Source organism: Xyrauchen texanus, chromosome 41, assembly GCF_025860055.1.
Source record: "Xyrauchen texanus isolate HMW12.3.18 chromosome 41, RBS_HiC_50CHRs, whole genome shotgun sequence".
Lineage (NCBI taxonomy): Eukaryota > Metazoa > Chordata > Actinopteri > Cypriniformes > Catostomidae > Xyrauchen > Xyrauchen texanus.
The window spans coordinates 30,814,956-30,841,227 of record NC_068316.1 but is presented as its reverse complement, the minus strand read 5'-3'; the positions used below and the strand labels follow the sequence as shown (position 1 = coordinate 30,841,227).

Genomic DNA, 26,272 nt, shown 5'->3' with positions numbered 1-26,272 from the left:
AACGGGAGAGTTTAGTCGTGATAACATACCAACAAACAACATGAAAGACGAGCTCGCACCCACTATTGCTCTGATTTCCCCACAACGGGGGAAAACACAGAAGAAAATTATGATGAGGCAGCGGTTCGGGAGATGTTGATGTTTTCAGTTAATAATTTATAAAAAAAAATTCTTTATTTTCCCCGATGCCTTTCTCTACTCTTGCGTGATCTCCATTTCATTGGCTTTTGCTTTATGTCTGGTCACTCGCTTGTCAGGACAGCGTGTACACCTGATGATAAAGGTTTGAAATCCATTAAAGCTTTTCCAACAGGGTCGTGCGATCTTCTACTCGCAGAGCAAACAGATAGAACAGTGCATACGAGATGCTTAAATTCTTGCTTTTTAGTGCGTTCTGTTCTTTAGTTGTGGACTTTTGATGTATGCATAAGCAGTGCTAGTATTATGTTTCACTCAACCCATGTGTCCTCTAATCTTGCCCTTACAGGAGCTCTCTATGCTCCCACTTCTGGAGCCTGTGATCAGGGTAAATTTTGCACACTTTCCCCCATACGGCAGTAGGCAGCTGGATGGAGAGAACCGCCTATCTGGATCTTTTGGAAGTGCATCACTGGATGGCGTATCTGATTACTACTCACAGCTCATCTATAAGGTTTGGACTCAAAGTCAATGCCTTTCTTTACACCATTAGCAGAAAAGTATTTTGTTTTCAGGGCTTTTTTTAACAAAGCCTGTTTTTTGTCTTTGTGTTTGTAGCAGAACAATCTCAGCAATCCCCCCACACCACCTGCTTCACTGCCCCCCACACCGCCCCCTTTGGCCAGACAGAAGCTGTTGAATGGCTTTGCCACCACGGAGGAACTGGCCAGGAAGGCTGAAGTAATGGGTGAACATGAGGGTATGAAATACTTGACTAAGTAATTTATGCTCTATGTATTACATTTGCACTACCAGTCAAAAGTTTGGACATGATTGAATTGGTTTGTCATGTGTAAAAAAAAAAAAAAAAAAAACCTTTATCTAACTTTATTTAATTCACTACAGGTATACATTTTGACTGAAAGTGTATATGTAAGGAAAAATTAACAATCCCTGTTGAGTTGATTTTAAATAATTTTGTTAGCTTACTTTTAGAGTCCCAGGAGAGACAGAAAACAACCACAGCTATGTAATTTATTTTTTACTGGTTGATTGTTCAGCCAAAGACAACGGTCATTATTCAGAAATATTTTACCATTGAATGACACGATTGACCAATCAAATCCTCCATATGTAAATGTCCAGCATTTAGGGAGGGATCATAATTTATAAGATGAATGTAAATTTATATTTAGATATCTTTATATAGTGATAGATTTTCAAATGAGAGTCTGAAGTACTGATGAATCTGAACTGCAAAGTGAATTTCAGTGCTTTCTTGAATTACTTCAAATTAAATTTGAACCCAAAGCGCAACCCAACCGCAATGTACAAGTATAATTGTTCTGTCACTGGATACACCCAATGTTCTATTTCAAGAAATTACTCAACACTGTTTGTCTAATCATTTGTGTGTAACTTGGTATTCAATGTCATGTGATCTGACTGCTATGTGGATTGTGAAATACAAGGAATCAACTTTATTATTTTATTAATAAAAATACCACAGCCTTTATATATATATATATATAAGCAAATTATTTTTACTGCAGACTAACCCTATCCCTAAAAGGAAGCTTTTTAAATTAGTATAATTAAATTTTTTAAATAACATTTTTTACATTTGACAGTGTCCACAAAGGGAGTTTTTTCAGCACTAGCTATGGGATGCTCAGTTTATGACTTGCTTGAGGAAATATAGACATTATTTTGAATTTAAGCTGGAAAAACCTTTCTGTGAGAAGTGTCTTTGAAAGTAACTTAAAGTAATTGGATTACTGATTACAATTTCCTCTGGTGACTAGAATTTGTTTGTGACCTCTTCTTAGTTTCTAAAAGCTTGGGTCAGAAGCCACTCACAACTCCATTCAAAGGTAAGGATGACCAGCTTGGTCCCATCACTCACGGCCCCAAGACTGTTGATGTTCCTGCATCCCTCCCTACTCCACCTCACAACAACCAGGAGGAACTTCGGTAGGTCTTCAGCGCTCTTTACCCATTGTTTACCCACTTTAGGTCCTAGTTTAGGTCAGTGTATTTATAAATGTTCTGTGTGTCTTCCAAAGGGGTCAAGAGCATTGTGTTGACAGGGACACCCCTGACAGCTTTGTCTTATCATCCTCTCCTGAGAGTGTGGTTGGCATGGAGATCAGCCGTTATCCAGATCTCTATAGAGTTAAAGAGGAGCGGCCATCCCCTGCTGTCTCTCCGGTTATCCCCATGCTGCCCAGCGCCAGTGGTAAAGGTAATCTAAAGCCATGTCCACACTAATACATTTTCATTTAATAATGCATCTATTTCTCTACGTTTTGGCCTTCAGTACACAATGTTACAATGTTTTTGTCCAGTGAAAACTGAGCTTTTCGAAAACGCTCTCTTATGTGGATACATTTGGAACTACCATCTTCACGTGTAGTGTGGACAGGGAAAATGGAGATAAAAAACGATGACGTATTTGTTGTCATGTGATGCAGTCATGTGATCCATTCAACATAAAACAATCAAGATGGCGGCCCGTGTTTTAGCGACATTGTTGTGCCAGCTTTCCGCTTTTATAGCATTGTTAAAGATACATTTTACTTTGTACAAATTCACATTGCAATCCTTCAAAGGCGATAGGAAGTTTACTTGGAATTGCTGTCCGGTGATATAACATGAGGACAATTACTTTTAAGACCATACATGGAACAGTGATTTTTCGCATGAAAAGGGGATTTAAACAAGATTTGTATGTTTTTCCGGCTACGTGCTGCTTTAAAGGGAAATAATCAGACATTTTGAAAAAGCATATACATACATGCACAAGTTTAGGGAACTAATTCAGTATTTCTAAATGGCTTATGTTTGCACCTAGGTTAAACGCAGGTAAATTGTCAGTTAGATGTGCCACTTTTATTTAATTTTTTTTACAGTTTGTGTATTAAATGTTAAATCTATGTTTCACTGAAGCTGCACATGATGTTCTTTATATGTACATTTACCTCCAACATAAAAGGTCAAGGTTTCAGCACAAAACATTTGATAACCCTGATCAAAATGTAGCTAGTGGGATGCCTCCTTAGCTACAAGTATATTATGGGTCAAAACCTTGTTTTCCCTCTAGGCTCTGAAGCCAAGCTGTGGGAAGTCAAGACAGAGCCACCCAGCAATTTGTTTGGTTCACAATTTGGACAACTGCCCACCTGCTCAAGAACTGACGTGGTCTCTGTAGCCATTACTCTGAATCCAGTGGCTGCACAGGTGAGCACCTGGAATGTGATCTATTCAATAGCAGTAGTGACTTGTTCAGAGCCTGAACAAGTTGAGCATGAACATGATCATTCATCGAACCCCTGACCATGTATTTGCTTTTGCTCTAGAACATTCAAGGGGTGGTGTCAGCACTGGCAAACATGCTTTGCATGTCAATCCCAGGCAGCTATGAGGTGATCCGCTCTCCAGGCCCAGTGCACCGCAGCTCAATAGAAATGCTTACTGGACTGAAGGTCCCTCCTCAAACTGCTCTGTTCCACCAGCAACCTGGAATGAGGCTCATTAGGCCACCAGGTGCCTCAGTACCCCATCAAACATTTAGCGAGGGTAAGTGTACATACAACAGATTGAGCCGTCAATGTGCTAATTTAGTACAATTAATACAAATTAATATATATATATATATATATATTTTTTTTTTAAACAAAGCATGTTGTCATGCCCCCTGACCCATGTGTGATTCTAAGGAAATGTCCTTCCATCGGAGTGATGTATGATTTTCATGTTTTTACAAATTCATAGTCTGCACAGACTCTCCAAACTGCACTTAGAAATATAATGAGTTCTGTGTCCACACAGCCACATTTTGTAATGTCTATTCAACGCTTTACTCATCTGACACAATAGTGTAATTATTTTTTTTCATATGGTGGCTTTTCTTACCAAATATTGATATATGAGATTATTTGTAAGTGATTTAAATGATCAGAATATCATTAGTAATTAGATACACTGTTTTAATTGATTGACAGCTCTAAAAACAAGAGAGACACATTCCACCAACTTCTAAACATCTAAACACATTTCAAGGTGTGACAAACTGCTGTAATTGATTTGAATTGTCAATATCTCATAACTGCAAATTGCAGAAAGTACTTAACATTTTATTTATTTTTTCTCCATGTGGTTTAGTCTTAGGTTTTCTACCTAGATCCCCAATTGTGTGGAGATTTCTGTTGGGGGTATTGGCCTTGTTTGAAATAATCTTAATGTTTTATTTTCAGTATTGGAATCAAAGCAAACAAGCCACCAAAGAGTTGTATTTTGCTTTTGAAGATAATTACTTTAAATGCACACATTTTCTATTGTGATTTCAAACACATTTTATGTGTTGATGACAGAAGTATAAACACAATTCATTGTGATGGATTATAGCCAAAATGTTCTTGACTCCAAGATAAAGGTGGAACTTGCAAGACAAATTAAATAAATGCAGTTATAACCAAACTGACATACTTTCAATCAGCTTGTGATGAGGTAAATGAAGATGCATATGGGTTAAAGACTATTAAAGTTAAAACAATTAGCAACAAAGCATCACAAATCACAACAAGTTTGCTTTTGAGTATTTCTTGGAAAGGGTTTTTTGTAGTTTTTTTTTTGTAGTTCTTTATGAAGCACAATATAAAAAAAGTTTCTTAGAGCAGATGCTCCCAATTAAAATGAACCCAAATTCAACATGCGACGCTTGAATTTTGATGTAATCTTCACTGAGTGACTTGACATGTGAAGACAAGTCGTCTCCGCCACCGTCTTAAAGCGTAGATGCTTTATATTTTACCCTTTTCTTTATTTGTATTTTTTGTTTCTTGACCAATTAAATTATAAATGCCAAAAAATTATCTTTTTTTAAACCCTAGTAGATACTGTACAGAGAACCAGTATTGCATGTCTGCAAAATATTGCAGTGGGGTAGGCATTATATTGTGCAAAATAGAAACTGCAAGTTATTCCTTTTAGGGTATAATGTAGTGGTATATCTAATATCTAAGGCTAAGATGAGGCTGTATTCGAGATCAAAACTAAAAAATTACTGCGATTAATCACATATTTTGAAAGTGCTGGAATTTGACACACATACATACATATATATATATATATATATATATACTTATTTTCTTGTCAAAATGCATTTATTTCCATCTTAGGAAAGAAAGCAACAAATATGGAACAATATAATGCTTTATTAACATTTTCCAAACAAAGTGTAGTATTAAGATGCACAAAAAAATCACCAATTCAAGTAACATTAAACGCTTCCCAAAGTCAAAGTGGGAGATTGACAAATTGAAAGAACTAGTTTACCCATTGGTTGCATATTCATTGCAATGAGCATTAAATCTCTTAAACTCTCATCCTCCACAATATTAATGTGCCGGCAGACTGTGGCTGTCAGCTTTCCGACAGCAACTGTGAAGCTGCATTCATGATTCGCGTCAGAGCGGCAACCCCTGCATCGAGCGCCGCTTTGATTTCACCATGAAAAGCGCTTGCAGACTAAAACGTCTCATTCCGCATTTTGGTGATAGTTAAGATTGGGTGTGCTTCTGTGGTAATTAAAATGTGCCTTACATTGGCTGAAAAATACTTGTTTTTTATCACAAGTCCTATCTGGGCTTGTTTTGTACATCAAATAGTGCTACGAGCTCCTTTCTCCATTTTATCACTGACATGGAAGCGCTGTCAGAGATTCTTTTATCTACTGAGACAACAACCTCCGTGGCTCTATCATAGGAGAGAGCGTAATGGTCAACTAGCGTGTTATAACAGTACCGCATCAGTGTAATGACTCTAGGCTGACACATTACAAAGGTTCCGCCCTTAATCACGATTAACACATTTACCATTAATGCAGCATAAAAACTGGTGTTAAGTAAATTAACGTGTTAAAAAGTTTTTTAATTAATTGCATGCATCAACACGTTAATTCTAATAGCTCTAGTATAAATATATATAGAACTCTTTATTGGGTTTCAGTTTGTGTAATCTGAAATCCACCATTCATTGTATTTTAAGATAACCGCTTGAATTTGATTTATACATTTCTTTATTTCAGGTTCAGTTGTGATCAGACCAGATTATCAGATGGGTGGAAGGAGCCCAGGGCTTAAACCGCAGTGGTGCTCCCACTGCAAGGTGGTGGTTCTTGGAAATGGGTTTCGCAAGTCCATCAAAGACCTGCCCGTAAATAAACAGGTATAACACACAAAACTGATAGAGATTAACTTGAAACAGTGACTGCCAAATTACACTTTTCATTTGTATGCAAATAACTGCCATTAATAGCATGTGTTGTAGTGCAGCATGTAGATCTTGTTGAGTCATTAGACCCCATATAAACCCCCAGAGGTCTGTGAAAGTGTTTGCATAACAGGCTGGTACGACTCAAGACTCCTCTGACACAGCACATGAAAGCTGAGGCTGGGGGCCACAGAGATCTTTAAACCCCCCACAAAGCCCCCTCAAGGAGGCACGGAAAAGCTCTCCAATTATGCTAATCTGCCCCCCGATGGGATAAGAAAATCTGCCCTGCTTCAATCACTGGGTTAACTTACCCTACATGTATACTACCCAAGGGAATCAAATGCACTGGTGCATTATTTGCTAAAAGGCATGAGATGCCCAAGTTTAAAACAGTTAAGCCCATTTTTATGTTTTTTGTTTTTATTTTTGGTTTATTTAACAGTTACAGTGCACATAAAAACATTGCTGTAAATGTGCCAAAGTTAGCCAAAAGGCTATTTTTTATCTGTAGTCCCTAGACAGATGTTACCGAGTCACCCTAAAAACAAGATTTCAGGCCATTTCAATCATGGCATACCTTTGATGTATCCCCACAATTACTCCCCTCCATTCCCCTAAATGTATGCAAATTTGATCATTCCTTATGGCATCAACAAAATGTCTGGAACATATGCAAGCTTTGATCTCTTTATCTTGTTAGTGAGGCACTTCGATCTTATGATAATTTGCGACCATTGGTGGGAAGTAGTACAACCCAATCCCACCTTTCTATTCGGCTTCTCCTAGGGTGAACTTGACCTTAAATATGTTCTTTCTACAGGGCCATGGAGGTGCTGAGGGGAGCCTGGTCTTCTGCAGTCATAATTGCTTTGTTCTCTATTCAGCTACCATGCAGGCTAAATCTGTAGACGGCAAGGTGAGTACACGCATAGAACTATCAACTCCTTTCCACTGGTGAGTTTTAGCATTACTATACTTAACCTACTAGATATAGATGTAACTACTATTCATGTGAATCTTGCCCTTTGGCTTCTAAGAAATTATCAGTTTCTTAGATGCGTCTTGCCGTTTTGAGTCCATGCCATTGATGCATATGCAATTATTGTGCAGTCAAATACTTGTTGACAGCATATTGTGTTTGTAAAAGAGGCATCACATTATTGTCAGTTTATAATTAACCTGTGTATCAAGAGTTTCTTTGAAGTGCACAAAACATGTATGGAGTACTTTTTTGTACTTGTTATATTTATCTACAAGGACGGTGGTTGCCTTGTCACTAACGCAAACTCTTCTTACTATAACAAGAAATTGCTGTAGTTCAAGATTATCAATGTTTGGCTCAGAGCTCTTTTCTTTCTCCTACTCTCACAGCCAAACATGTCTTTTATGTCTGACTCTGAGGACAAGCATATTCCCGAAAAGGTTCTCCATAAATACAGTTACAACATATCTGATCTGGACGTGCACTGTTTGGCCCAGCTACAGCCCAAGCTGTCTCCATCCCCAACTCCACCAATATCTTTTCCCTCCATCACTTCCGAGTCATTCAGAGGAGATGCCAAATCAGAGGCTCTGAAGGTCACTGTCAAACTGAAGCCTCGGCCTCGAGCGGTGCACAACAGTGGGGACAACCCTGGGCATTGGTCAGGAAAGCGCTGGAAGGCTGTGCGTTGGAGGAAGTGGAGCATTCATATTGTGGTGCCTAAGGGTAACTACCACCTGCCAGTGGAGGAAGAGGTAGATGAACTGCTGAAGAAACTTGGGACGTCTCTTAGACCCGAACCCATGCCCAAAGACTCCCGCTGCTGCTGCTTCTGCCACGAAGAAGGAGACGGGCTGACTGACGGGCCGGCCCGACTCCTCAACCTTGATCTGGACTTGTGGGTGCACCTGAACTGTGCCCTGTGGTCTACTGAAGTCTACGAGACTCAGGCTGGGGCTCTCATCAACGTAGAGCTGGCCTTGAGAAGAGGCTTATCGGTGCGCTGTGCGTACTGCCAACAAACCGGTGCCACGAGTGGATGCCACCGCCTGCGCTGTACCAACGTGTACCATTTTACTTGTGCGCTTAAGGCACAGTGCACGTTCTTCAAAGACAAGACCATGTTGTGCCATGTGCACAGGCCCAGAGGAACCGGCTTGTTTGGATGTGGGCTGGCAGGGACCGAGCATGAACTTCACTGCTTCGCTGTGTTCCGTCGGGTCTACGTGCAGAGAGACGAGGGTCGGCAGATCGCCAGGATTATTCAGAGGGGTGAGCGGAAACACACTTTCCGTGTGGGTAGCCTGGTTTTCCATTCGGTCGGTCAGTTGCTCCCGCAGCAGATGCAGGCTTTCCACTCAACCACTGCCATCTTTCCTGTGGGCTATGAGGCCAGCCGCATCTACTGGAGCATGCGGCACGGCAACCGTCGTTGCCACTATGTGTGTTCTATTGATGAGAAAGATGGCGAGCCAGAGTTTATTATCCGCATCATGGAGCAGGGTTACGATGACCTGGTGCTGACTGGCGCCTCACCAAAAGGTAAATGAGAGCTCAATCAAAGGACATAATAAGTGAGAAATCCCTGTTGTGTTGAATTCTCTAGTCTTATATGTTTTAGGTAACTATAGAAGTCTTCCTTCTTGTTATGGTGCAGGTGTGTGGGATAAGGTTCTGGAGCCAGTGGCAGACAGACGGAATGAGACAGGGTTGCTGAAGCTCTTCCCTGTCTACCTGAAGGGAGAGGACCTTTTTGGACTGACTGTATCTGCTGTTACCAGAATTGTGGAATCTGTAAGAGAAAGTCCAATCATGCTTTTTCCACTCAGTTTATTGGTTTAATATAGCTTAAACTGGGATTCTCAACCACATTATTGCGACTCAGAAGTGTGTAGTGGATCATTGTCTGCTGGGTCACTTCAGTCATGAGTACAAATGACCAATTATAAGGATAGAATTATACATTTGCAGTGTTTGGGGCAAAAGTGACCTCTACTGTCGAATTGTGTTAATATCTCCAGGTTTGCGTAAATGAATGTGAGAGAGAGGCTTCATTTCTCTGATGATAATAATTATCTGTCCAATCACAATAATCCATCAATACTACGAATCATTCTTTTCAGACAAGGTCCCTTACGTAGTATTGCATGCGCTAGCTCCATGCATTATCATAGTCTGAATGCAATTCAGTTTCTGGACATTGTCATTTCAGAGTGCCAGTCCTAAGTATGGTTGCCACCCATCCCGTAAAATAATGGATCGTCCCGTATTTAAAGATTAAATTTTGTGTTCGGTATCGAATCAATACGGGACACGATTTGTCCTAAATTTAAGCTAGTCCAATGGCATAACTGCTAATTCATTCAAGATTAAATTAATTTAAATAATTGTGCCTTCGTTATGTAATGGACAGTCTAAAAATTCCACACATTGTGCTAAAACTGTGGAGGGTGTGGAAACTTCAGCCAGCAGCACCAAAGCTACTATTGGGCTATAGATATTATGCCGTGATATTTTAAGCATATAAACGTAACTAGATACCATAACTTCTATTGCTAATGCTCATGAATTGTTTTAACGGTGTTATGTGTTGGCTATCTAATAACTTTCTTCGGTAAAACGACAATAAATCAGAAGTTCTTATTTTTGGACCATCTTAATCTAGAGGCATTAGCCCATACACTTGCACCACTAGTGATTAGTGTAAAAGACAATGTGAGCAGTCTTTGTGTAATACTAGATTCGGCTCTTACTTTAAATAAGCAGATAAATTCTATAGCTAAAAGCATCTACTATCATCTTAGAGTTATTTCTAAAATAAAGCCTTTCCTTGGAATTAAAGATCTGAAGATGATAATTAATGCTTTTATTTCATTCCGCCTCGACTACTGAGGAATTGGTCATAAGCAGTTATCCCATCTACAACTTGTGCAGAATGTGGCAGCCAGGATACTGACTTGCACCAGGAAAAGGGAACATATTACTCCCATCTTCCCTTCACTGGTTGCCAGTTAAGAACAGAGTCGACTTTAAAATTGTATTGTTTGTTTTTAAAGCACTACATGGCCAGACTCCACAGTACATCAATGACCTTCTTAGGCCCTATAATTCTGCTAGGCTATTGAGATCGTGCAACCAAATGCTGTTAGCAGTTCCAAGATCTAGACAGAAATCTAAAAGTGATTGAGCCTTTTCTGTAGTTGCCCCAAAGTTATGGAATGATCTCCCTATTCACATCCGGTCCTCCCCTTCAAATGAGATTTTCAAATAAAAGTTGACGTTTTATATTTTTTAATTAGCATTTAATTCTGAATAATTCATGCATTTTTAAGTGAGTGAAGACATTTTCAAGTTTGTTGTTAAGGTATGTCTCTGATGTTTTGTTGTTTTATTTTTATTGTTTGTTCGACAAAAATCACTGCAGACAATGTACAATTTTAAAAAGTGCTATATAACTAAAAAAAGTAGAGATTAAGTACCTATTAATTTGTTCTGCCAAACCTATGTTATAAGCATATAAACATTACTTTAACATTTTTTTAAACCTTTCTTTTCTACATTTGTCTTTAAGCTTCCTGGAGTGGACGCGTGTGACCGTTACACGTTCCGTTATGGCTGTAACCCTCTGATGCAGCTGCCTTTGGCTATCAACCCCTCCGGATGTGCCCGCTCTGAACCAAAAGCATGGACACATATCAAGAGGTTTGTATTAAGATATTCTGTTTAAACATCCGTCCATATTTGTATTGTTATTCCTGCTTGTGCTCTTTGAGTGAGTGAGTGAGTGAGCGAGCATCCACAACAAATGTTAACGTTACAACATTTCATCTTGTACTTCCTTATCTCCTGATTTCCCTACATTTGATGTCAAGTCAAGTCAATTTTATTTGTATAGCGCCTTTCACAACACACATCGTTTCAAAGCAGCTTTACAGAATATTAGCATTAACAGACGATAAGAACTGTAATGTCTATAAAGTCGATTAATCATCATTGTGTAATTTAGATAAAATATGAATTTTAATAGTGTTTATAAATAATTAAATGATAATTGTATTAATAACCCCAGTGAGCAAGCTGTAGGCGACTGTGGCAAGGAACACAAAACTCCATAAGATGTAGATTAATGGAGAAAAATAACCTTGGGAGAAACCAGACTCACTGTGGGGGCCAGATCCCCTCTGGCTAACATTATGAATGTAATGTAAATATTAATTATGTATAGGTAAAATCATGGTTTAAAATTATTAAACTAAGTGATAAGGGTCATTGATTAAACATCGATTGTGTTTGAACTGTAAGATTAATGACCAATGTCTTTGAAGTCCATCTTGATTAATTGCAGATGTTCACATAGATGCAATTGTCCTTGTTAATTGGCTGATGAAGGCTTTTGTTGGCAATTGTTAGTCTAAGCATTTCATTTCAGGATCGTAGTCCATAAATAGACCGAGGTGATGCAGGTTGGAGTTGGCATAATTTCATCCTCTGAAGTCCCAATAATAGATTGAAGTGATGTTTGGCTGGCACCGGCTGCATTTAGTCATCATCATTCTGCGACATGTAGCAGTGGAGTCCAACATGAAGCAGGAATGGTGCTGGATCCAGCCGGTTCTGGTGACCTCAGTATAGGAGTCCCGAGGCTGAGACAGGGAAACAGATAAAAAGATGTAAACGTAGATGCCATTTAATTTATTGCAGAGTTAGAGATCATGCTCAATGTTTCTGGTTTCTGGTTCCGGCAGACCCAACTAAAGCAGCCTAATTGTGGGATAAATTAGGTGTATGCCTGGCTAAATAGATGAGTCTTTAGTCTAGACTTAAACTGAGAGAGTGTGTCTGCATCTCGAACAGTGTTTGGGAGACTATTCCATAGTTTAGGAGCCAAATATGAAAAGGATCTTCCTCCTTTAGTGGATTTTGATATTCTAGGAACTATTAATAGGCCAGAATTTTGCGTTCTTAATGAACGTGTTGGAATATAGCGTGTTAGAATATCACTTAAGTACTGCGGAGCTAGACCATTCAAAGCTTTGTACGTAGTTAACAGAATTTTAAAATCAATACGGAATTTAACAGGTAGCCAATGTAACGATGATAAAATGGGGCTAATATGATCATATTTCTTGGTTCTCGTCAGCACTCAGGCTGCTGCATTTTGAACCAATTGAAGTTTATTTATTGATCTTGCTGGACATCCTCCCAGTAATGCATTACAATAATCTTGTCTTGAGGTCATGAACGCATGAATTAGTTTTTCGGCATCAGCAACCGAGAGCATATGCCTTAATTTAGCAATATTTCTTAGGTGGAAGAATGCTGTTCTACAAACATTTGTAATTTGATTTTCAAAGGACAGATTGGTATCAAATATAACACCTAAGTTCTTTGCTGTTGAAGATGATGTAACAGTACATCCATCTAGAGTCAAATTATATTTTAGTGGCTTATTTTTAGAGTTTTTTGGTCCAATAATTAGAACCTCTGTTTTGTCAGAATTGAGTAGAAGGAAATTTCTGGCCATCCAATCTTTTATTTCATTGATACACTCTGCTAATTTTGAGAATTGTGAAATCTCATCAGGTTTTGAAGAAATATAAAGTTGTGTATCGTCAGCATAGCAGTGGAAACTTATTCCACGATTCCTGATAATATCTCCCAGGGGAAGCATATACATGGAGAAAAGCAGAGGCCCTAAAACTGATCCCTGTGGCACTCCATACTTTACTTTTGTTTGGTTTGACAATTCCTCATTTAAATAGACAAAGTGGTAGCGGTCTGCTAAATATGACCTAAACCATGCTAATGCCACTCCACAAATTCCAACATAATTCTCCAGCCTATTCAAGAGAATGTTGTGATCTATCATGTCGAATGCAGCACTAAGATCTAAAAGCACTAGAAGAGAAATGCAGCCGCGATCAGATGATAAGAGCAAGTCATTTGTAACTCCGATAAGTGCAGTCTCTGTACTGTGATGAGGCCTAAATCCTGATTGAAATTCTTCATATATACTATTTCTCTGTAGAAATGAACATATTTGGGAGGATACTACCTTTTCTAGTATTTTTGACATAAACGGGAGATTTGAAATCGGTCTATAATTAGCAAGTTCTCCAGGATCAAGTTGTGGCTTCTTAATTAGCGGTTTGATAATTGCCATTTTAAAGTTTCTTGGGACATGTCCTAAGCATAGCGAGGAGTTAATGATATTAAGAAGAGGTTCTGATATTACAGGAGATACCTCTTTTAAGAGCTTAGTGGGTATAGGATCTAACAAACAAGTTGTGGCTTTTGATGTTTCGATAAGTTTTGTTAGCTCTTCATGACCTATGATAGCGAAGGATTGAAGTTGCACATGAGGGAAATTATTCGACACTGTTTTCTGAGGTGCTATGACAGATGATTGCATAATTCCAATTTTATTTCTGATTATTTCAATTTTATCTGTAAAGAAATTCATGAAGTCATTACTCTTGAGCTGTGACGTAATATCTGGTTCGGTTGAGGCTTTATTCCTAACCAATTTAGCCACAGTACTGAATAAACATCTAGGATTGTTGTGGTTATTTTCTATGAGTTTACTAAAATATGCTGACCTGGCAGCTTTGAGTGCGTGTTTGTAGCTACAGACACTATCCTTCCATGCACCCTGAAATACTTCTAATTTTGTATTTTTCCACATGCGCTCCATTTTCCGAGCTGCTCTCTTGAGAGCATGAGTGTGATCATTGTACCATGGTGCAGGGCTTATTTCTTTAATTTTCTTTAATCGAAGTGGGGCGACAACATCAAGGGTGCTAGAGAAGACTGCATTTAAATTTTTGGTTATTTCATCAAGTTCTTCTGGGCTTTGGGGTTTATTGAGTATATGAGATAGATCTGGAAGAGTATTAGTGAAGTCATCTTTAGTGGTCGAAAGAATAGTTCTACCTGAACAATAGCGTGGTGTAGATTGAGTAACATTAGCTGATTGCAGCATGCAAGAGACGAGGTAATGATCCGAGATGTCATCGCTCTGCTGCAGAATTTCTATATTATCAACATCAACTCCATATGAAAGAATTAAATCTAGCGTATGATTATGGCGATGAGTTGGTCCTGTTACATTTTGTCTGACTCCAAGAGAGTTGAGAATATCGATAAATGCTAATCCCAATGTATCATTTTCATTATCTATGTGAATGTTGAAGTCACCAACAATTAAGGCTCTATCTACAGTAACTACAAGATCTGATAAAAAATTTGCAGATTCACTAAGGAAATCTGAATAAGGCCCGGGTGGTCTATACACTGTAGCAAGGGTAAAGGACGACAGAGATTTTTTATTTATATTTGTATTTGACGGTGTCACATTAAGCATTATTAGTTCAAAAGACTTACATTTATATCCTGTCCTCTGAGTAACACCAAAAACTTCACTGTAAATTGTAGCAACACCTCCTCCTCGACCCTTCAGGCGAGGTTCATGTTTATAACAATAACCTGGGGAGTAGATTCATTTAAACTAATATATTCATCCGGTTTAAGCCAGGTTTCAGTCAAACAGAGCGCATCCAATCTATGATCTGTAATCATTTCATTGACAATTAGTGCTTTGGTAGCAAGAGATCTAATGTTTAGTAGCCCTATTTTTATATGATGTTTATTTTTAATTTGTTTGTTTTGTTCAAGTTTGACCTTAATCAAATTTTTTCTAAATGATTTAGTGAGGGTATTGTGTTTGGTAGTTCGGGGAACAGACACAGTCTCTATGAGATATCTAGGTGATACAGTCTCTGTGTTGTAGTTTATGTGACCTGTGTGACGTCTCATGGCAGCTAGCAGACGTTCGGATTAACCAGTTTGTCTGCTTCCTGACCTGGGCCCCATTTAGTCAATTAATATCATTATTAAGTCTATGAGCCAAATTACTAGAGAGGAGAGCGGCACCTTCCCTGGAGGGATGGAGTCCGTCTCTCTTTAGCAGGTCAGGTCTACCCCAAAAACTTTTCCAATTGTCTATAAATCCTATTTTATTCTGCAGACACCACTCAGACATCCAGCCATTCAGTGACACTAATCTACTATAAACCTCGTCACCACGACGAGCAGGGAGAGGACCAGAGCATATTACAGTGTCTGACATCGTTTTTGCAAATTTGCACACCTCTTTAACATTATCTTTAGTGATCTCCGACTGGCGAAGCCGGACATCGTTAGTGCCGACATGGATAACAATTTTAGAAAATCTACGTTTAGCATTAGCCAGCACTTGTAAATTTGATTTGATGTCAGACGCTCTGGCCCCGAAATGCAATTAACAATAGTGGCTGGAGTCTCTATTTCCACATTCCTTACAATAGAATCACCGATAACAAGGGCTCTTTCAATATGATTCTCAGTGGGTGTATCACTGAGTGGGGAGAATTTATTGGAAACCCTAACAGGAACGGGAGAGTGGTGTCTCTTTGCTGAACGAGTATGCCGCCGAGACGTCACCCAAATGCCCTGCTGCAGGGGCTCTATAGCCGGAACCAAAGTGTGTGTGTTGCTCTCTGTACTGCCCGCATCCGAAACAGTATCTACCGGCTTCTCTTTCTCACTGACCTCTACTAGCGTTCGGATGCGAGTCTCTAACTCATTAACCTTCTCCGTCAGCCTGACTAATTCCTTACATTTATCACAAGTGAATCCCTCACTGCTGACGGAGGAGGCTATTTTAAACATGTGACATGCAATGCATGAACAAATAACATGAGCCGATGCCATGACTTACCGCAAATTGTTCGTTGTTCCTGAGCGGTGAGGGTTTTGAAAATTATACGACATTATGTGACATTATATGTTTATTTGTAATTGAAGCACATTTGCTTGTGTTCCTCCTGTAGGCCTCACACTCTGACCCGCAGCAGCAGCTCTTTTAAGGCCCCGCAGAGCCCTGGAAATCCAGTTGAGATGGGTGTGGCTCCGTACAGCAAACAGTTTGCCCATTCCAAATCCTCCCAGTACCGCCGCATGAATGCTGAGTGGAAGTCCAACGTCTACCTGGCCCGCTCACGTATTCAGGTAGGAATATTTTGAGGCTTGTGGAGAATTATGTTTTGGATTTTAACAGATAAGTTTATTGATATGATTTTTTTAATCGTTTTCTAGAGATGGGAATCATAAGGTATTTAATGATTCTTGCTTTGGATTCCTAGATTCTGGTTTCTTGAAATATTTGTTTACAAGTATTTTAATAATTTCGAGTTAGAAAGAATAGACAATGTTTGGAAAATAAATCTTATTGCATTCACTATTCATATGACTGTTGTCACATTAAGAGATTATTTCAGATTTCAACAGAACAGTAATAACAAATCAGAAATGCATTGTTTACCAGGGACTGAAAATGTAATCAATTGATTACATTTAATATTTGTAAATATTTTCAATTGTATGATTAGAAAACATATACCCTGATAAAGGTTAGAAAGCGCCCCTAAAATTCTAATCCAGGGGTGCAAATAATGCCCCTAAATGGGGAAATTTCTGAGGGGGTATTTACACTGTCACTTCATATTTTTGGGCTATCCAAGCAATTTAAGTACTAAGTGTAAATGCCCTCCAAGATGGATTTGAGACGGATATACACTGGCAGCCAACAGTTTGGAATAATGTGCAGATTGTGCTGTATTGGAAGGAAATTGGTACTTTAATTCACTAAAGTGGCATTCAACTGATGTAAAAAAACAGCACCATCACTATTTAAAAAAAGTCATTTTTGATCAAATCTAGACATTATCCATTTCCAGCAGCCATCACTCCAACACCTTATCCTTGAGTAATCATGATAAATTGATCATTTGTTACTAGAAAATCACTTGCCATTATATCAACCACCGTTGAAGGCTATTTGGGTCAAAGCTTAAAATTGTCTTTGTGTTTGATTTGAGTTGCCACAGTATGCAACAGACTTTCTCTAGAAACTCATCAGTCAATCATTGTTTTGAGGAATAAAGGCTATACAATGCTTGAAATTGTTTGGAGTGAAATGTCATCTGAGCATCTGGACAAACAGCTTGAATGTCAAGGATCTGCAAAGCTGTCATTGCTGCACGTGGAGGATTTTTTGATGAGAACTCTTTGAAGTAGTTCAAGAAGTTCTGAAAATTGTATTCAAATTGTAATAGAAATTATTCACATTATTAATGTCCTGACTATACATTGGGATCAGTTGAATGCCACTGTGGTGAATAAAAGTACCAATTTCTTTCAATAAGAGCAAAATCTGTACATTATTCCAAACTTTTGGCCGCCAGTGTAAATCTGTGGGTGGCTTGAGACGCATTACATTCAAAACTCTCTAGTGTAAATGCATCTGGCTGTTCAAGCTACATATGTAAACTTTACTCTGCCCAAACAGTGCTACGTCAGCATGGGGAAAATGTAAACATAACAGTTGCTACTGGGTATTTGCATAGGGGTCCCGCAATAAATAAAAACAAATAAAAAATATGGATGCACGTTTTAGGGGAGGCAGAAAATGTTTCTTCATTTATTTGATGCAGATCACTGATGAAACTGAAACTAAACACTGACATAATGCTTGTTTGAGATGCCAAACACCTCGCTTTTAAAGTAGATGAGAGTAGGTGGCTGCAGTTAGGGGAGGAGTGAAATAAATAGTCAAGTTGGACCGTTCTCACTTCTCGTAGTGGCTCAGCCTCTAACAAGATCAAAGGCTGATGTCGTGTGATTTGCGTTCATGTGGCCTGATGCTGATAAAGTGGGTGTTATTTGAATTGTTGCTTTAAAATGTAAAAGGATTTTGCATGACAAGACAGCACATATTTTTGTCCCATCTGCCTGCACTCTCTCAATACATTGAAGGTTAATATTACGTCAAGAGGGGCATTTTGACCAAGAAGCGCATTTGACTGTTCATGTGAGCAATTGCATTCAGCACTTAATATAGCACACGCAAATATACACATGTGAGCGTTTGAAGCGGCTGGCTGTAGTGAAATGAATCGAGTCAGTTCTTGGTATTGCTGGTACTTTTAACAATGGTGGCTATTAAAAAATGTAACTGAGCAGAGATTCAGCAGCATCACTAGTCAATCATGCTCCCAGTTTGGGAACCACTAGTTTAAGCCAATGAGCACTAAGCTGTGTTGTCAGCAAGTCATTTTCGTCATGCTTAACGTTTTTGCAACTGCATCACCTGCCTCCAAAGTCTGCGGCTGCCTTGCTCTGACGCAATCTTTTTTTATTTCTAACCAGCATGCAATTTCCGGTGATCCCTGGTGATCGGTTCTGCGCAGAACTTGCTTATTTCAAAAACAGTGAAGCATTTCTTAATTTCCCAACCCTAATGTTTGTAGATATAGAAACATTTATTTCAATTAAAAATACATTTAAAAAAATGCTTGCAAAAATTACCCAAGAAGCTGTAATAATTTGAGTTTCCCTTTTATTTTAATTCAGGGTTTGGGACTGTATGCCGCTCGGGACATTGAAAAATACACAATGGTGATTGAATACATTGGCACCATCATTCGTAATGAGGTGGCAAACAGGAAGGAGAAGATGTATGAGGCACAGGTATGATTTATCAGATTTAATTAAAACTATCCAAAAGAAGTACTTTTCCAAGTGATTTGTTGAAATGTGTTTAAAAAATGGTTTCACTTTTTGCAGAATCGTGGCGTCTACATGTTTCGCATTGATAGTGAACATGTTATTGATGCAACTATTACAGGAGGACCTGCAAGGTGAGGAAAGGAACTTTTTCTTTGTTATTGTTCTTATTTGCATCTACTCACACATAAACATTCAAGAAACCTCATTATAATAGAGGGGGTGATGAGAGTGTTGGTGCCATTAAAACAGATGTTATATTCACTTATTCACAACAAATATGTTGACTTCAAACACTTGCTCTGCCTTGACAGTAGATGACCTGAAAGAGAAAACTCAATGCAAAAGAACACAGTTTACGCTAATGTCTGCTCTAGCAGAAAACCTGATGATGCGTTAGGTTACAAATTGTGGTCTGACATTTCACAAAGCAATGGTACAGAAAATAGTTTGTGTTGCGAGAAGCGTTTGCTCTCAAATTCTTGCATTGTGTGGTTCAGGCCTTAATCTGGTATAGATTTGTTCTCTTTAATATTCCTTTTATCCACCAGGTACATCAACCACTCCTGTGCACCCAACTGCATTACTGAGGTCGTAACCTTTGAGAGAGGTCACAAAATCATCATCAGTTCCAACCGCCGAATCCAGCGAGGCGAAGAGGTAAATTAAATATTTCCCACCAGTCCAAAACACCTTCAAACCTCACATTAGCCACTTTTCCACTATCGGGCCAGTGCGAGCCAGGGCTATCAACTGACCTCCCAATAGCATCAGACCTCAAGCCACGAGACCAAAATCAATCTGCGTTCCCACCATCGGGCCAATAGCCCCGCAACGTTGCCCTAAAACCCGCACTTAATACGACACCCTGGTGCCAGTGCCCCCCTCCCCATTTCACAAGCAAGAGGGTGGCTCAAGCTGAAGTATCATGTTATCTAGAATATCAAGTTTATATTGTGTGTAAACATTAGCTAGCTAGCAAGATAAGTTAGTGTTAACAACTCACTGACTTTAACTACCATGGTGTCCCGAGGGGTCTATCCACTAACAGCGGGACAATGTCCCAGCACATCGTCCATGATCTCAAACCTTGGAAAGTTCTTTCTTTTTGCACCACTTTGTCCATTGTGTATTTTACCTGATTTGTTATGTACCTGCACTTGTTTTCGAACCTGTCCCATTTTACTCTGGATACACAACTTGGCAAGTTCGGCGAAACACCTTTTACATTGATCCCACCTCAATCCCCAGTTGGCCTTGTTTGGCCCAAGGGTAATCGGTGGACCAAAGGCCGTGGCCTGAGAAAGCCTAGAGGAGGCACAATGAAGCCGCTGAAGTGAGAGTGGTAACGCAACTGGCCCTGGCACGCACTAGCATACCCTCGCTTGGCCCGATGGTGGAAACGCTGCTATTGTTTCCTATTGAAAGTGGTCTTTGACAGAATTACATAAACTCCCTTTATCCAGGTTTCCTGATGATAATGAAACAATAAACTTGCCTTTTTTCTTTTCCAGTTGTGTTACGACTACAAGTTTGATCTGGAAGACGATCAACACAAAATTCCTTGTCACTGTGGTGCCGTAAATTGCCGTAAATGGATGAACTAAACCTAAGATATCAGAGAAATGATTGACAATTCAACATATATGCATTCCTTGTTTTTTGTCTAGGCCCATTTCTAAACAGGAAACATTTTATTACTTAACAAAACAATCTAGAAAATAACAAACTAAAATAAGTTGTTACGGTTGGATTTAGACCGCAGAACTGTAAATTTTTTTACCTGGTTTTCAGAAAGTAGAGAGACTCTAGGGGTCTCTTGGTTCAGTGGCGGGAGAGTTGGTATAGTTTATGAATGAGCACCTTCACCTTAAATAAAACACAGGCTGCACACTGGTTACTTTGAATTGCAAAGACAATGTAAATGTATTTTTTTCTGTACGAGAGATTCGATGAAGCGCTCTGGCAAACAGGGAGAGATGTAAACGAGATTTTCAAGCGGGCTCGGGCTTGAAAGTGCTGGCCACAGCCTTATTTAGATATTAAGAGGCAGGTCCTCGGGGTAAAGAAATATATATACAGATATATACACATATAGTTACAGAAATGTAGACACCACTGAACAAGGAATGTACTGAGATGACTTCCTTAGGGATAAAGCTAAGGGAATTATTAACTTGCACTAAAACAGAAAGATACCGTTGAAATACTTGATTCCTTGAGTCAGTTTATTTTTTCCTTTGTTTTGATTTCTGTAAAATAAGAGAGTGCTTTTGTATTTATTATTGATTGAAGCTATTTTTTAAAAGATGTGGAGACGCAGAGAGTCGAGCTGCTCAGAAAGCCTGCCGATTTGACAGAACATGTTACTTTATATTATGTGTAAATATCCGTCTATAAATGAAATGTTTGAATACTCGACCAAATGTTACCTTAACTTTATCATAGCTGTTTGGGTGATCTTTTGTTTGTTTTCAACAAAGTGAAAAGTGAAAAAAAATGAAATAATAATAAATGAGAAAAAAAGTATTTAAGAAGGATGTCAAGATGTCATTTTGAGAGTATATGTGTTATATACAATTGTACAGAATCTGTAAAAAAAAAAAATTAAAAGAATTCAGAGTATTTTTGTTGTATTTAGAATGTAGAATCAATCAATAATGGCTAAAATGATCTGATCACTTGAAGAATACCCTTTACTTTATTTTTTTGCTTTTTTAATCTATTTTCACAATCAAAAAGAGCACCAGTCATGCTAAAATGATTGTTACATCCTAACTCAGTTCAACAGATTGTGTGCACTGTGAATTTCTATTTGAATCCTCCCATAAATCTTCCAATAGTTTCCTTTAGCGTGCACGGGCTGTTGTTAATGCTCCGCACCATCTAAACTCACCTTCAGAACTTTAGTGATGAAGTTCAATGCCTTTCACATTCGTTCACAAAACACAATGGGTAGATATTAATACAATGTAAGGTATGCTTCTTGTTTACATTTGTTTTGTTTTTTGTAAAGAGTTTTTCTAGTGTTGATTTGTTGAAAAGTAAAAATCATGGTATAATGTCACAAACTCAACTCAGACATAATTCAAACCCTGGTAATGGCACTTTGCAGACCAGTTTGAAATGAAGTTTTTTATGTGCAAAACTAACGTGGACTACAATTGTTGGTATTCTTAAACAGTCCTGAGCTTGTAATATACATGGCATGATGTTTTTTTCTTTTTTTTTTCTTTGATTTCTTTGAATCAATTGTACATATTTTCTCAATGACTGGCTGTAATAAATTGTTTCTTGGATATTTTTTCCCCTGTACGATATTCAGACATTTAACAGTATTTGCCTTTTTCTTTGTTCTGTATAGTAGTATCAAATGTTAAAATTAAGCTTTTTTGGGGGGAGGGGTATACAAAGTGTGGGTTTTGGTGTTTGTGGAATCAGATTTAGGAGCATTTACAAAAACAAAATAAAATATTTTACACCATATTCTTTCTCTCATGTCTGGTTTACTGTAACGTTTAAGGTCAGATCTTTTTGTAATATATATTTTCTTTATTTTTTCTTTCCTTTGATCATTGTTTTATATCCGTTCCATTTGAAAACTTAGTAGTAAGGCAACATGCACCCAACACAGTTTGTGATTCTTCCACTTTATTTAGCAGCATAAATCTACCAAAAACATTTATATTTGCAATTTTTATATTATTTGGCGCAAATTTATAACATTATTATTTGTATTATATTACACTATTGCTGACTGCTGTAATGCACTGCTCTTCTTTTGAAAAGCTTTAAAGGCATAATAGTGACTTTTTTATTTTTTTATTTTGCAGTTGAATCAAATGGGAACCATAATCAATAAATATTTTTTCCCGCACAGAACACAAAACTATATATTCAGAGGGGGTGGGAATCCCATCCTTGACATCTATTAATTCGGTTATTTGTTCAGTGACACACATACTCATCTGTGACATCTATGGCATCCTAGTTGTCATGGAATTCGGAATTCCTGTTCCTTTGTGATGTCATAAAGCTTTGAATTTGAGATTGAATGTATGTCAGCTATATAAAGTGCAGGTTTCTCCAGGTTTGCTTGTCTTCGGGTGAGGACTCGCTCGAGATGATTATGGGGTGAAAGTTTTGCCAAGTAAATGCAAGGGGGGACAGGCCTGTTCACACCAAACCATTGTTGTCGGATTTTGTGTGATTGTTCGGTCCAAACGAGCCTTTAAACAGGAACAATTTAACCCCATGCCGCTCTTCAAATCGGGTTGTTTTTTTATTTTATGGAGTGGTCTGATTTTTCTTAGGACTGTGATTAAAACTGACTGACCAATGAGAAGTGCTTTTGACCCCGTTTCCACCTGGCATTACGATGCGTTTCGGGTGATCCGATCACATGTTGTCAGGCGAGCCACTTCGCTGTTTCCACCTGGTCGTTTAATCCCTTTCACCCTGAAGGCATTTTTAAGGGTTTAATACGTAAATGGCGTCCCCAAAAGTAAGAGCTTATATATATATATATATATATATATATATATATATATATATATATATATATATATATATATATATTATTAGAATAATCATTTGGAGTGGTTTCTCAAACAGTAGGCCTACTGAGATATTTACGAACACAGATCAAACATCGCTGGATAAAATGGAAAATTACGTTCAATCAACTGAAACAAAACATTTTTGAGAGTTAGCTTTGTGTCAAACAACACCAAAGCGAGGGCTGTTCAAACTGAACGTGTAATTGCGTCCACTCTCAATGTTTTTCAATCTTTTTCCATCTAAACATTAGTTGATGATGTCTTTTGAAACTGCGTCACGTTTCACTGTTTTTAGCATCTCTCACTGGACCACTGTATGTTTATACGCCGTGTCAAGTTAAAAGAACTTCATCTGATAAAAATGAATCTAGAGACACCTGCGTTCTGCTCAATTCCTTGTGGAACGTTTTGTTTTAAGCACAAAGACGCATCTGTCTGAACGGTTACTGCTTTAGCAAATAGTTACATGAATGCTATACTCATTCTCGAGAAAATAAATGCGTATCTAATGTCACCAGAATTGAACGCTTTGGTGTTGTTTTTTGCAACAACAAAAAAAGTTGAATTAGGCACATTTAGAGATCTGAACACCAACGGGTTTCGGGTCGGGTTCAGGTTTGTAATCAATAAAAAATACACAGGCCTACCGATATTATTTAGCGCATTGCGCTCACTCACAGACACAGAAACAGACGAGTTATGGGCCGTTCACACCCAATGTGTTTTTTTGCACGTCTGATCTGTTTTCCCATTATTTAAACACTTGCTGAATTAATGTATTTGACATTTGAACCACATCTTGCTTTTTCTTCAGTGTCTCACGAGGACCGGTGTTGTGTCGAACCTGTAAAAAAAAAGGCCTATCCTACTCTACCATAACCATAACCCCATACATTATCAGGGCTAGGGGGGAAAAGATTCCGATGGGGAACACACTTTAATACACAGGGTTGGGAGTAACGGAATACATGTAACGGGATTACATATTTAAAATACAAAAAACAAGTAACTATTCCACTGCAGTTGCAATTTAAATCATTGGTAATTAGAGTACAGTTACATTCAAAAAGTATTTTGATTACTTTTTGAGATTATTTTGCATTTTATTCTCATTTAGTTTCATTTAATATTTAGTTCTTTCAGATGGAAAACATTTATTCATATAAATGATGTGATCCAAAGTGCATTTGAACAGCGGTGAAACACTTTCTTATGATGTGTTACATTCATACGAGCAGACAGAGAAGTAAGTTTGAAGTTTGGAGCAGAAGAAATAGAAATAAACCTTGTGTAAATTGTTAGCTTTACGCTAAGCTAAAATGCTATTTCTAGCCATTTTACATGCACATGTTACCAGACACCATCATATTTTTTATCAAGAAAATTCACATTAGATCATAATGTCTTTGATATTAGGGCAAAAATCTTATTCTTGATAATAATAATTGTATTGTTTTCCTGTAAAAAAATCTAAAAATCCTTAAAACAAGATTAATTTGATTTACAGTGCATCCGGAAAGTATTCACAGCGCTTCACTTTTTCCACATTTTGTCATGTTACAGCCTTATTCCAAAATTGATTAAATTCATTATTTTTCTAAAAATTCTACAAACAATACCCCATAATGACAACGTGAAAGAGGTTTGTTTGAAATCTTTACAAATTTATTAAAAATGAAAAAACAAATCACATGTGCATAAGTATTCACAGCCTTTGCCATGACACTCAAAATTGAGCTCAGGTGCTTCCTGTTTCCACTGATCATCCTTGAGATGTTTCTACAACTTGATTGGTGTCCACCTGTGGTAAATTCAGTTGATTGGACATGATTTGGAAAGGCACACACATGTCTACATGAGGTCCCACAGTTAACAGTGAATGTCAGAGCACAAATCAAGCCATGAAGTCCAAGGAATTGTCTGTAGACCTCTGAGACTGGATTGTATTGAGGCACAGATCTGGGGAAGGTCACAGAATAATTTCTGCAGCATTAAAGGTCCCAATGAGCACAGTGGCCTCCATCATCCATAAATGGAAGAAGTTTGGAACCACCAGGACTCATCCTAGAGCTGGCCGCCCGGCCAAACTGAGCGATCGAGGGAGAAGTGCCTTATTCAGGGAGGTGACCAAGAACCCGATGGTCATTCCGACAGAGCTCCAGCATTTCTCTGTGGAGAGAGGAGAACCTTCCAGAAGAACAACCATCTCTGCAGCACTCCACCAATCAGGCCTGTATGGTAGAGTGGCCAGAAGGAAGCCACTCCTCGGTAAAAGGCACATTACAGCCCACCTGAAGGACTCTCGACCATGAGAAACAAAATTCTCTGGTCTGATGAAACAAAGATACACAATCACAGCAGTGCTGATGTAGGGCCATATCGCACTCTTGCTCAAGTGATGTTGCTTAAATATATATATACACTCACCTAAAGGATTATTAGGAACACCTGTTAAATTTCTCATTAATGCAATTATCTAATCAACCAATCACATGGCAGTTGCTTCAATGCATTTAGGGGTGTGGTCCTGGTCAAGACAATCTCCTGAACTCCAAACTGAATGTCAGAATGGGAAAGAAAGGTGATTTAAGCAGTTTTGAGCGTGGCATGGTTGTTGGTGCCAGACGGGCCGGTCTGAGTATTTCACAATCTGCTCAGTTACTGGGATTTTCACGCACAACCATTTCTAGGGTTTACAAAGAATGGTGTGAAA

General features: G+C 38.4%; 1 protein-coding gene across 1 annotated transcript in view; it reads left to right on the top strand.

Annotated features, from left to right (window-relative positions):
- LOC127634477 (histone-lysine N-methyltransferase 2C-like) overlaps positions 1-22,480 on the top strand; it is a 232,070-nt gene extending 209,590 nt beyond the window's left edge. The window contains 16 exon segments of the mRNA XM_052114063.1: positions 488-652; positions 757-898; positions 1,968-2,112; positions 2,205-2,383; positions 3,242-3,378; positions 3,498-3,717; positions 6,227-6,366; positions 7,235-7,330; positions 7,786-8,938; positions 9,054-9,190; positions 10,968-11,098; positions 16,267-16,444; positions 18,848-18,964; positions 19,061-19,134; positions 19,552-19,660; positions 20,515-22,480. Of these exon segments, the coding sequence (XP_051970023.1) occupies positions 488-652; positions 757-898; positions 1,968-2,112; positions 2,205-2,383; positions 3,242-3,378; positions 3,498-3,717; positions 6,227-6,366; positions 7,235-7,330; positions 7,786-8,938; positions 9,054-9,190; positions 10,968-11,098; positions 16,267-16,444; positions 18,848-18,964; positions 19,061-19,134; positions 19,552-19,660; positions 20,515-20,607 (3,216 nt within the window). The 3' untranslated portion in view covers positions 20,608-22,480.
- The last annotated feature ends 3,792 nt before the right edge of the window (positions 22,481-26,272 follow it).